At 41.3% G+C, this 11,661-nt stretch overlaps 1 protein-coding gene across 1 annotated transcript; it reads left to right on the plus strand.

Moving 5' to 3' along the window:
• Window positions 1–1,376: 1,376 nt before the first annotated feature.
• Window positions 1,377–9,837, plus strand: LOC131479275 (uncharacterized; the record flags this gene model as incomplete). The annotated part of the gene is made up of 6 exons (XM_058659813.1): window positions 1,377–1,770; window positions 2,024–2,238; window positions 4,228–4,339; window positions 6,498–6,589; window positions 8,364–8,493; window positions 9,726–9,837. Coding segments are annotated over exons 1-6 (1,055 nt in total), but the record flags the coding sequence as incomplete, so codon positions are not given.
• Between the last annotated feature and the right edge of the window lie 1,824 nt (window positions 9,838–11,661).

Below are 11,661 nucleotides of genomic sequence, written 5' to 3' on the forward strand. Positions count from 1 at the left end.
GCTGCAGCATTAGAAGTAATAGTAGCAACACAGACAACTGCAACAGGAGCAGCAACAGCAACAACACTAGCGACTGCCACAGAATTAGCAGTTGCAACATAGTCAACTTTGCATTTGAAAAGAAGCAGCAGCAGCAGTAGTAACAACACCAATATCAACAGTCTTAATGACAGCAGCAGCACCACCTCCTTTGCAGCTAGCAGGTAGAGCAACTCTTTTCAGCAGCTCACCAAAAGCAACACCAACAGCACTTCAATAGTAAATCTAGCAGCACAAGTGCTGCCACAAAACACCAACAGCAAAAGTCAAAATTCACGCAGCAAGAGTATCACCGCTCTATGTCGTCCGTAGTACAGTAGTAGCAGCAGCAGTAGTCAAAGCACCCTGCCCAGCAGTAGCTGTTCTTGAAGTAACAAAAACAGCAACGTTCCTTTTTAGCGGAACGCAAGCATACCAAAAGCAGCAGCTGTCAACAAAGAGAAAGAGCCAGCAGTAGCAGCAGCTCTCGAAGCAGCTGCTGCAATAGCAGCTTTTTGAATAGGTAATGTAGCGATGCTTTTCAGCTTAGCACCCAAATAACAACATCAACAACAGCAGAAGAAGTGGAAGCCACGAAAAAAATTGAAACAGCACATCATTCAATCATAAATAGAAATAACACTTTTCAAGAGCTCAGAAAACCACAACAACAGAAGCCGCAGTGTAAGTACGAAGAACCAACAGGGTGCTGCTGCAACAACGAAAGAAGAAGAGGCAGAAGGAGGAGGAGGAGCAACAGGAGCGGTGGTCGTACTACTAGTAGTAGTAATACGGGGAGCGGCAATTCTTACGTTCCTGTACATTCGTTAAAGAAGAGTCTACAGAAAAGCACAAAGATAGTATCCCGTCAAAGTTGAGGGATAGCTTGACTGTGGAGAGCGACTAGGTAGGAAGAGAGGCAAGTATCGCAAGGAGGAGTACCGTGCCGTTGTCGATTTCATTGGCAGCAATACCAGTAGCAGTAGCAGCAGCAGCGAGGCATCCCTATACGATGTTGGTGGTGGAGGGAGGGAGGGAGATGGAAGGCGAAGAGACTCATTTTTTTTTTCTTTCCTGATTTTCTTCCCTCGGCGCCTTTGGACCTGTCAGCTACTAATTAGTGTTGCACAGGAGGAGCCTCACTGCTACTGCGCAACGATCATTAGAAGGAGAATCGACTGAAAGAGCGGAAGAAGAGAAGGGAGAAAAACGTTTTTGCTTTCCGGGAAAGAAAGCCGAGACAGAAGACGAGAAAAAAGAAAAGGCTCTTCTATTCTTAATGCGCACATATTCGAAAGCTTTTCTCTTTGCCATTGAGGGTAGTGAAATCTGGTGCTACTAGTAGTAGTAGTGCTCGAATGACGGCGGGAGGACTGGCCATTACTAATGCTGCTGCAGCAGCAGCCGGATGGGGAGGAGCAGCAGCAATTCGAGGAACACGAGCAGGAGGGGGTGGTACTAGTACAGGCAGTATTGATAGTCTCAATGTGGCGACTGCATTGACTAGCGGCGTGACAGGCAGCGCTAGTAGTAGTAGTAGTAGTAGTAGCGGTGGTGGTGACGGTAAACACCATCGACTGTGTAATAATAGTACTAGGAGTGATAGTAGTAGTAGTAGTAATAAAGGCAGTAGCAGCCATAGCAGCAGCATTAGCACTAGTAATATTAGTAGTAGTAATCCTGTTCAGGGTGTTTGTCTCTCTCTGGCCTACTGTGAGCAACAGCGTTACCAACAGCAACATGCGATCACTCGTAGGAGGTAGTGGTAGTGGGGGTGGTGGTGGTAGTAGTACTGTGAAAGGAAACGACGATAGTACAACAACTGGAGGAGGAGGAGGAGGTGGAAGCAACAGCAGCAGAGGCAGCAGGGGCAGCAGAGACAATAGCAGCGGCAGCAGGAACAGTAATAGTAGTAGTAGTAACAGCACCAGTAGCAATAGGAGCAGTAGTGGCAGTAGTGGGAGGTATTTGAATAGTAATAGTGAAAATGGACACCGTTCACGAGACGACAACAGCAGGAGAACGGCAACTAAGACAACGGCAATAGCAACATCGAAACCATTCACGTTGCCGCCGTCTTTCTCTGCTGGGGCTGGTGGATGGCCGGATCATTACTTGCCTAATGCAGAGCTGTTGGCGATTGACAAACAGTTGGAAAGGGTTCTCAGGTGTGAGATGCTTGGAGAAGAAGAAGTCAAAACTTTATGCAGTACTCTGAAGGTAAGTAGTCTACACCCTCGTACACACACACACACACGCTCCATTCATCTTATCAAAAAATATATGCATAGACATATATGTGTATATATATATATATGTTTATATCTTATATACATATATGTAGGTACATATGTGTGTGTGTGTGTCTGTGTGTGTGTATGTGCGTGTGTTTATTCATGTATGTTTGTTAGGAGGTGTGTCCCTATGCATGTGGGTGTGTGAATGTGTGAAAGCGTGGGTGTGTATCTGTATGTGTGTGTCTGTGTCTGTGTGCGTGTGTACGAGTGTGCATGTGTGTGTGTGTGTGTATTTGAGTGAAGGTGTATGTGTGGATATGAATATGTGTGCGTGCGTGTAGCCAACTGTCTGTATATATGTGTGTGTATGTGTGTGTCTAAGTGTTTATTACGATGCGTGTGTAGATGCATATGTGTCTCCCTCGGGATGCCGGCGTGAGGACCACCGTTTATTTTTGCTTCTTGCACTGTCGAGCACGCGGTACGTCTTTCTCTCTTCTTTGCGGATCTTTCCTTTTCTCCCTCGTTATGTTCTACCTCTTTCTCTTCGAAAGTTACCCGCATATTCGCATGCATGCGCAGGCACGCATCATGTCACTCGTGCCGACTCCTCTGTCTCACGGGTCATCAACACTTCACGCGAGACGAAAAGCAGCTCCTGCTGCTGTTTGCTGCGCTAGCGGGTGCTGCTGCCAGCAGGTACTGCTGCGGTCTTCTCCTGCTTTCAGCTGTTGCTGCTGCTGTCTCCTTCAGGTGGTGCTGCTGCTGTACGTATCTCATGGTGATTGTTGGTAGTGCTGCTGCAGCTGGTGGTACTACCGCTGCTGCTGATTATGTCTAGTACCGCTTATTGTAATAGTGTGAGCTGCTGCTACTTCTGCGAATAATGCCTCTACTATTCTCATCATTTTGGTGACTGTGGTGGTCTTGCTGCTGCTCGTGGTACTGGTTATAAGGCTATCACTGTTGCTGTTTGTTCCTCTGCTACTGCTGGTGCTCCTTCGATTCACACTGCTGCTGTGGTTGCTGGTGGGTTGCTCGTGCTATTGCTGCTGCTGGCACGGCAACTGCTGCTGTTTTGTGCGTATGGTCATCTCTAGAATGGCTCATGCTGCTACTGCGGCCGTTGCTGCTCTTTAGACTCGTACTGCTGCTTTTGGTGCTGCAGCTGTTGGTGCTGTTGCCATTGCTGCTGCTGATGGCAGCGTTGCAACCAGAGGAATGGTGGTAGGTATGCTGCTGTCACTGCTGCTTCTTAGATGCGAGTCTTGCTGTTACTGTATGTACTGCTGTTGTGTGTGCTGCTGGTATGTATGCTGATGTTATATATGCTGCTGTTATGTATGCCGCTGTTATATATGCTGCTACTATGTGTGCTGCTGCTATGTAGGCTGCTCTTGTGTGTGCTGCTGTTGTGTATGCTGCTGTTACATATGCTGCTGATATATATGCTGCTACTATGTGTACTGCTGTTGTGTGTACTGCTGTTGTGTGTGCTGCTGTTGTGTATGCTGATGTTGTGTATGCTGTTGTTATATACGCTGCTGATATATATATGTTGCTACTATGTGTGCTGCTGCTATGCAGGCTGCTGTAACGTATGCTGCTGTTATATACGCTGCTGTAACGTATGCTGCTGTTATATATGCTGCTATTATGTGTGCTGCTACTATGTGTGCTGCTGTTGTGTATGCTGCTGTTATGTACGTTGCTGCTGTGTATACTGCAGTTAAGTATGCTGCTACTATCTGTGCAGCTACTATGTGTGCTGCTACTATGTGTGCTGCTACTGTGTGTGCTGCTGTTGTGTATGCTGCTATTATATACGCTACTGATATATATGCTGCTACTATGTGTGCTGCTGCTATGTAGGCTGCTGTTGTGTATGCTGCTGTTATGTATGCTACTATTATGTGTGCTGCTACTATGTGTACTGCTGTTGTGTATGCTGCTGCTCCAATTTTTTTTTCAGGATATTTTAGTGACTGAAGGGAACGTGCAGAACGTGTCTACACCAGTTACGGTTGTTGGAGATATTCACGGACAGTTCCACGATTTCCTCGAAATGTTTAAGTGTGCTGGCAGTACGTTTTATTTCTATCTTCCTGTTTTCTCTCTTTTGTTCCTTTTTTTTTCTCTTGATTTGTCGTGTCTCCGTTTATTCGTTCTTCGTATTCTTTGATATTCATGTCGGCCTCTCTGCATCGCATCTCTCTTTCTTTTCATAAATACCAAAATATCCTTCTGCATGGTGTCTTCACGTATACACTACCACCTCACCTCACATTCCCTACATCCCCTCCGCCTGTCGTTGCCATACACTTACAACGTCCACATACTTTTCTATGGTAACATCGATACTCTGCTGATGTCTTGCTACACTACTTTCCAGCCTTCTAAGCAATGAAGATCTTTCTCCTCTACTACTACTACGATTTATTCGTCTTCACCCTATACCATCTCGCATACTCACCCACATCATACTGTCTCTCCCCTTTCCTTCTTTCATTGTCTCCTAACACAAATCTATACACATCTACTTATGCACATACATTTATACATATACACATAGAATATATATGGATATATATACACATCCATATATATATATATTTACCTATGCGCATACACCTACATATATATATGTAGCATATATGTATATTTATATATACGTATCCATATATACAACATTTATATATATATATATATATATATATATACCTATGCGCATACAACTACACATATAAATATATATATATATATATGTTGCTGTAGATATACTTATCCGCATTCACTTGTATGCATATATATACATATGCATATGTATACATATACATACATACATACACATATACATATATATATACATATACATACACAATATATGTACACGTATATACCTTCATATGCTGGTATACCTGAGCACGTATATATATATATACATATGCGTATTTATACATACCTCTGCACATAGAGCTCCCTACATATATACATTTGTGTATGTGTATACCTCCACTCACACATACATCACTATGAATATATATATATATATGTATAGTTGTATGTTGCGCAGATATTCGTGTATGTGTCTGTGCATGCAGCAGTGTGAGGTCGACTTTTTTTCTTTGCAAGTGAGTTAATTTGAAATGCTGCGTTTCTCTCTTTCTCTTCGTCTCTCTCTCTCTGTCTCTCGCTCTTCGATTTATCGGAGGGTGGTGCTGCTGCTGATAGTGTAGGAGCGAATTACTCCGTGGTGCATTCCTGTACTAGAGAAGAAGCTGCTGCTACTGCTGATTGCGTTTAGAGTAAGACATAAATGTGTTGCTTCATTACAAGGGAGAGGGGCAGCTAAATCAAATAAGAGGGTAGCAGTGTGTACAGGTCCTTGATCTTTCCGTTTCGAAATGGGTTATGGTTGTGCTTATTTAATTAGGCTGTTTGCTGCTGCCTTCTCTATGTTCTGTATTTCGGCTGTGCTATTGCTGCTGCTGCTGCTGGTACTAGTTCTCGTTCTGCTTCCATACTATATGCTTGCATGTTTCTGTTGCTGTGGTGCTGCTGCTTCTTCTCTGCATGCGTGTCTCTGTCGTTGTGCTGCTGCTGGTGCTGGTGGTTCAATACTTCGTGCGCGGGCGTGTCTCTGTTGCCTTGCCAGGTCTGCTGCACTGCTGCTGCTTCATCCTTTCATCGTTGTTGACTCTTCCATGCGTCGCTCTCGTGCTGCTGCTACTGCTGCTATTGCTGCTGCTGCTGCTGCTTGTTCTCCTGTGGTAGTTGCGTGCGTGCGCTCGTGATTGTGCTGCTACTGCTACTAGTGCTACTGCTGCTATTGCTATTGCTGCAGCAGCACCTTTCGTATGCATGCGTTTTCCTCGTGCCGCTGCTGCTGCCGCTACTGCCCTAAGGGTTGTCTTGAAAGTCAACTGCCTGGGAGTACGTACCTGGTGCTGATGCTGCAACTGCAGCAGTTCGACGGGGCCGTGATATCTTTCGCTGCTGCCGCTGCTGCTGCGTTTCTTGAAATGAATCTGCGTCCTCCATCTCCTGTGCTACTACTACTGGTGCTGTTGCTCTCTTTGCTACTGCTGTTGCTGCTGCTGCAGTTGTTGCTGCTGAGGTTGTTGCTGCTGAGGTTGTTGCTGCTGTTGCGCGGGTGGTCCTGGGAGGACAATAAACTGAGTGTTATGTTTTCATGTATATGTTCGTGTGTGTGTGTATGTGTATGTATGTGTGCTGCTGCAGCGTGTCCGTCGGTAAATTTTCTGTTTCTAGGCGACTACGTCGATCGCGGGATGAATTCCGTGGAGTGTGTTAGTCTTGTGTTGCTTCTCAAGGTAAGAGAGAAAGAGAAAAAGTTGTTGTCTTGTGTACATACACCGCGTGTGCATAGGGAACTAACTCTCTTATTTAGCTTGCTCTCATTCGCTCATGTTTTTTGCTTCCTTCTTCTCAAAGTGTTGCTGTTGCTCCTGCTAATTCGCGTCTGCTGCTGCTGCTGCAGCATTTGCTTTTCAGCTGTTGCTTTCAAGAACCTGTTGGCAACCGCATGCATTATCACAAATTTCTCTTTTGCATTACTTTCGCCCTCAGGCTCTCTCCACTAGTTTTGTTTTATAAGGCAGCTACTCTTGTTTTCTGTTGTTTGCATCTCTTCAGTTTCTTTACAACTCTAAGTGATGTTATCTACACACACACACACATGCCTACAAATACGTATATACATACTTATATATACATATATATATATATATATATATATATATATATATACATATATGCAAATCTATATATGTATATATATCTATGTACGAAGTGGCACGGATTATGGTCTCTTTGTGCTATATACGCACACGCATGTATACACATACATATATACATACATACATGCATACATACAAATGTATATATATATATGTACATATGTATACATATCCGTATTTGTATCTATTTTTATGTATGCAGTAGCTCGTCTTATTAGAACTTCACTCTTGTGCTATATACGCACACGCAGGCACACAAATACATATATACATACAAATAATCTATATATATATATGTATACGCATATCCATATACGTATATGTATATATATATATATGTGTACGCAGCGACTCGTTTTAAAGTATATTTCTTTGGTGCTACATACGCACAAGCAGAGATTGAAGTACATATACATGTATAGGCAGGGGCACATATAATCAACAGTACTGTCTCTCTCTGTGTATTTTTCTGTACTATTCGCTCGTTTCCTCGCGACTGCTGTCGCGGGTTGTCGTTCTGCATGCATGTGTAATTACCATTCTCTTGCGCACGCAACCTAAGTCTTTTATCTTTTTCTCATCTCGCTTCCTTTTCTCTCTTTCACGTGATACTGACTCACTAGGGCGCAAGCGCGTATTTTTTCCCGCATGTGTGAGGCTCCCTGGCGCCGCCCATCACTTCTTTCTTTCTCTCTCTCTCCCTTTCTCTCTCGCTTCGCCTCGCTTCCTCTTTTTCTCTTTTCATCTGGCTTGCTCTCTTGGTGCTGATGTCGCCGCAGGTTCTGTAATGAAAGCTGCTGCTGCAGCACTGAGTCGTCGTCCCTTGCTCTGTGTGTACATAAGCGTCATGCATACACCCGCTTGTGCTGCTACTATCGCTACTACTGCACAACATGACGTGTTGTCGGAGGAGGACTCCGCTAATCCGGTGCTGCTGCTGCTGCTGCTATTGCTGCGCTAGTCTTTGCTGCTAAAACTACTACTGCTCGTGCTGTTGTCGAGTATTTGCAAATTTTGCTGCAGTTGCTGCTGTGCTGTTGCTGCTGCTGCTGTGCTGCTGCTGCTGCTGCTGCTGTGCTGCTGCTGTTGCTGCTGCTGCCGCTGTTGCTGCTGCTGCTGTTGCTGCTGCTGTGTACTGCGCACGTTGTGTTTGCGTGGGTCTCTGTGTTTTTCTCTCTTTTGTTGCTTTCTCGTCTTTCTCCGTATATCTTTCAAAAAGATCTTTCTAGTGTAACATTCCCATTTGTGGAGGGAATATATGTATGTATACACATACATATATGTATGTAATATGCATGTCTGTGTGTATGTGCATGTGTGGGAATGGCTGATTTTTATTTGTTTGCAGGTGCGTTATAGACATCGAGTAACACTCATACGAGGAAACCACGAGAGCCGCCAGATCACGCAGGTGTATGGGTTCTATGATGAGTGTTTGAGAAAGTATGGAAATGCGAATGCGTGGAATTACTTTACAGGTACACCGTTATTTTGATAGAAAACATCTCTTTTCTTTTTTCTCCCCTTTCCCTCTTCTTTTTCGTTTCCTTTTCGATTCTCTCGTCTTGCTCTCATCTCGCTACTCTCTCTTGCTTCTTCTTCGGTGTCTCCTTTACATTCCGTGATATACTACTGCATATGCTTCGACAAGATGTTATTATATATATCAAATCAGATACGGATTTCCCTACTAGTGCATACATACATACGTATATATATAAACACATACGTATATTCATACATACATGCAAATCTAGTTACGTGAAGACGTATATGCAGGCACATACACACGTATATACATATATACATTTATATATATATATATATATATGCGTATACATATGTATATACGTATGCATATGTACATACGTATATATACATACGCATACATATACATACGTATATACACATACACGTATATACATACATGAGTATATACATACATAAGTATAATTAGGCCTACGCACATACTTATGTGCACACATACGTACATAAGTACATACGTATGTCTATGTAACAGGTACATTAGTCATATGGCCTACCCTATGCTCTCCTTCTACAATCGATTTTTTTTTCTTTCTCTCTCTTGAAATTATGGACTAGGGGAAGACTAGTACGCATGCACCTCTATAACAACAGCGTCTTTCTTGTTTTCATATAATAAGATGTTGCTACCAACCTATTCATGTACATGCATTATACACATATATATATATGTTTGTATATGTATATATATGTGTATATATATGTATGTATATATATATATGATGTATACTTGCATAGAATTCCTGTACTACACCCGTGTAGATATATATATGTATGCGCATGCACAGACAAGTACATATATTGCACTCGTGTAAATATATATACGTGTGTGTATGCGTAGAGGCCCGTTTCATAGTATACCTATAAAAGTACATACGTAGCTGCATGCATAGACCAGCCCATACTACACCCATATACATATATGTGTGTATATACAGGTAGTGCATGCGTAAAGCAGCATCCGGTTTTTTCTGCGTAGACCGTTCGGTTGCTGCTGCTGCTGCTTCTCATGCTAGTGCAGCCGCTATTGGTGCCAATGCTACTACTGCTGCTACTGCTGTCGTGGCTGCTACTGCTGCTCCTAGTGCTACTGCTGCTGTTGTTGCTGCTAGGGCTGCTGCTTCTTCTCATGCTGCTGTTGTTGCGTGTGTAATTGTCGTTGCAGACGTTTTCGACTATTTGCCGTTGAGCGCGTTGATTGATGACAAGATATTCTGCCCGCATGCGGGTCTCTCTCCAAATGTGGATACACTCGATCACGTTCGTTTACTAGAAAGGTGTGTTTCTGAAGAATTCTGCTCTTCTTTGAACAAAAAATGAATAGAGTGTACTTTCTCCTATCAAAGAAAAAAAGATAACACACCACACACACACACACACACCCTCAACATATTATCCTATCGAAACAATAGACGAATACTCGTTTTTTTTGGTTCTTAAGTGAGTTGCTGTGTTTTGTAAAAAGTTCTACTGATTTGTTTTCCTCTCCTAGTGCATTTACAAGTGAGTCGTTGTTTGCATATTACTTTGTTTTTCTCTTGCTATATGTTTATATATATATATGTATGGGTATGTGTACATATATATATATGTATGGGTATGTATATATTTTTATTTATATATATATATATATACGTATGCACACATACATACATACGTACGTTCGTACATACTTGTGCTATATATATATATATATATACATATGTCAGGATCTCACTTTCCATTTGTATATACGTATATGTGTATGGCATATGTAATACATTTGAACTAATGACAAGGTTTTATATATATATATATATATATAATATGTCAGAATTTCTCCGGTTTTCCTCTATGCAGTTATATATATATGTATATGTAGTGTATGTCGTAAAGGTGACGTAACAGTGGGTCTTTCAGGATAATGTGTAAACATATCTGGCGTATATGTGTATACGTATGTGTTTGTGTGTATATATATATATATCTCTCTCTATATATATATGTATATCAGTATTGCTCTTTGTATCTACTTGCACGCATATAAGTATATGTGTGTTGTGTGCAATACATTCAGATTGTCTGTAGGCCTTCATACCTATACATACGTACAAACTCCTCATAGACGTATTCAAATCACTATCTAATATGTATCTATTTATATGTAAGACCCATGTAAAATGACTGACATATGTTTCAAACTTCTTTATATATACATACATAGATATACATATGTGTATATATATGTACGTAATTGTAGAGCGTATGTAATACGTATCTCGCTCAAAGTTACGTCTCTCTCCCTCTCTCTCTCTCTATATGTATATATATATATGGAACATATCGTATGCGTACATATGTATATATATATATATATAGATAGTTCTCTCCCTCTCTCTACATTTATATATATATATATATGTATATATATATGCGTATACATGGGCGTATGTACGTATATATATATATATATGGAAGACATGGTATATTTCTAGTTGTATGTATCTATATATATACACACACATATAAATGTACATGTATATGTATATATATATATATCATGCAGATATATTCGGCATATGGGGACGCATTCGTAAATATTAGTTGCATTGCAGTGTTTATATATATATATATATGATGCAGTGTATATATATAGCACTGTATATATATATATATATCACTACATGAGTGTGAAGGGCTTCCTTCACTTTTTTCTGTCTTGAGGCTGTCTCTCCTTTTACTATCTCTCCGTCTTTCTTTCTCCATCTCTTTCTCTCCACCTGTCTCTCTTTCCTCCTTCTCTCCCTCTGTCTTTAAAATTTTTTTTTCCGATTGCGATTGTGATGTGTTTGTTGCTCGCGTACGTATACACGTCTTCCTGAAAATAATCAGTTTTCATATGTACATATGTTTTTCTTTAAAGACTTGGAGGTTATATATACTCTTCCCTGAAGTCATTAAACTATAAGATACATTTCTTTCCAAAGATAATTATACATACATGTACACTTCTTTCTGAAAAAATATAAATGTACATGTATATTTCTTTTTGAAAATAAGCATACATACACGTATACATCTTTTTAAAGAATTTTCATGTACATCTATACATTATTTTTGGA

This window comes from Ochotona princeps, unplaced genomic scaffold, assembly GCF_030435755.1.
Source record: "Ochotona princeps isolate mOchPri1 unplaced genomic scaffold, mOchPri1.hap1 HAP1_SCAFFOLD_4216, whole genome shotgun sequence".
Lineage (NCBI taxonomy): Eukaryota > Metazoa > Chordata > Mammalia > Lagomorpha > Ochotonidae > Ochotona > Ochotona princeps.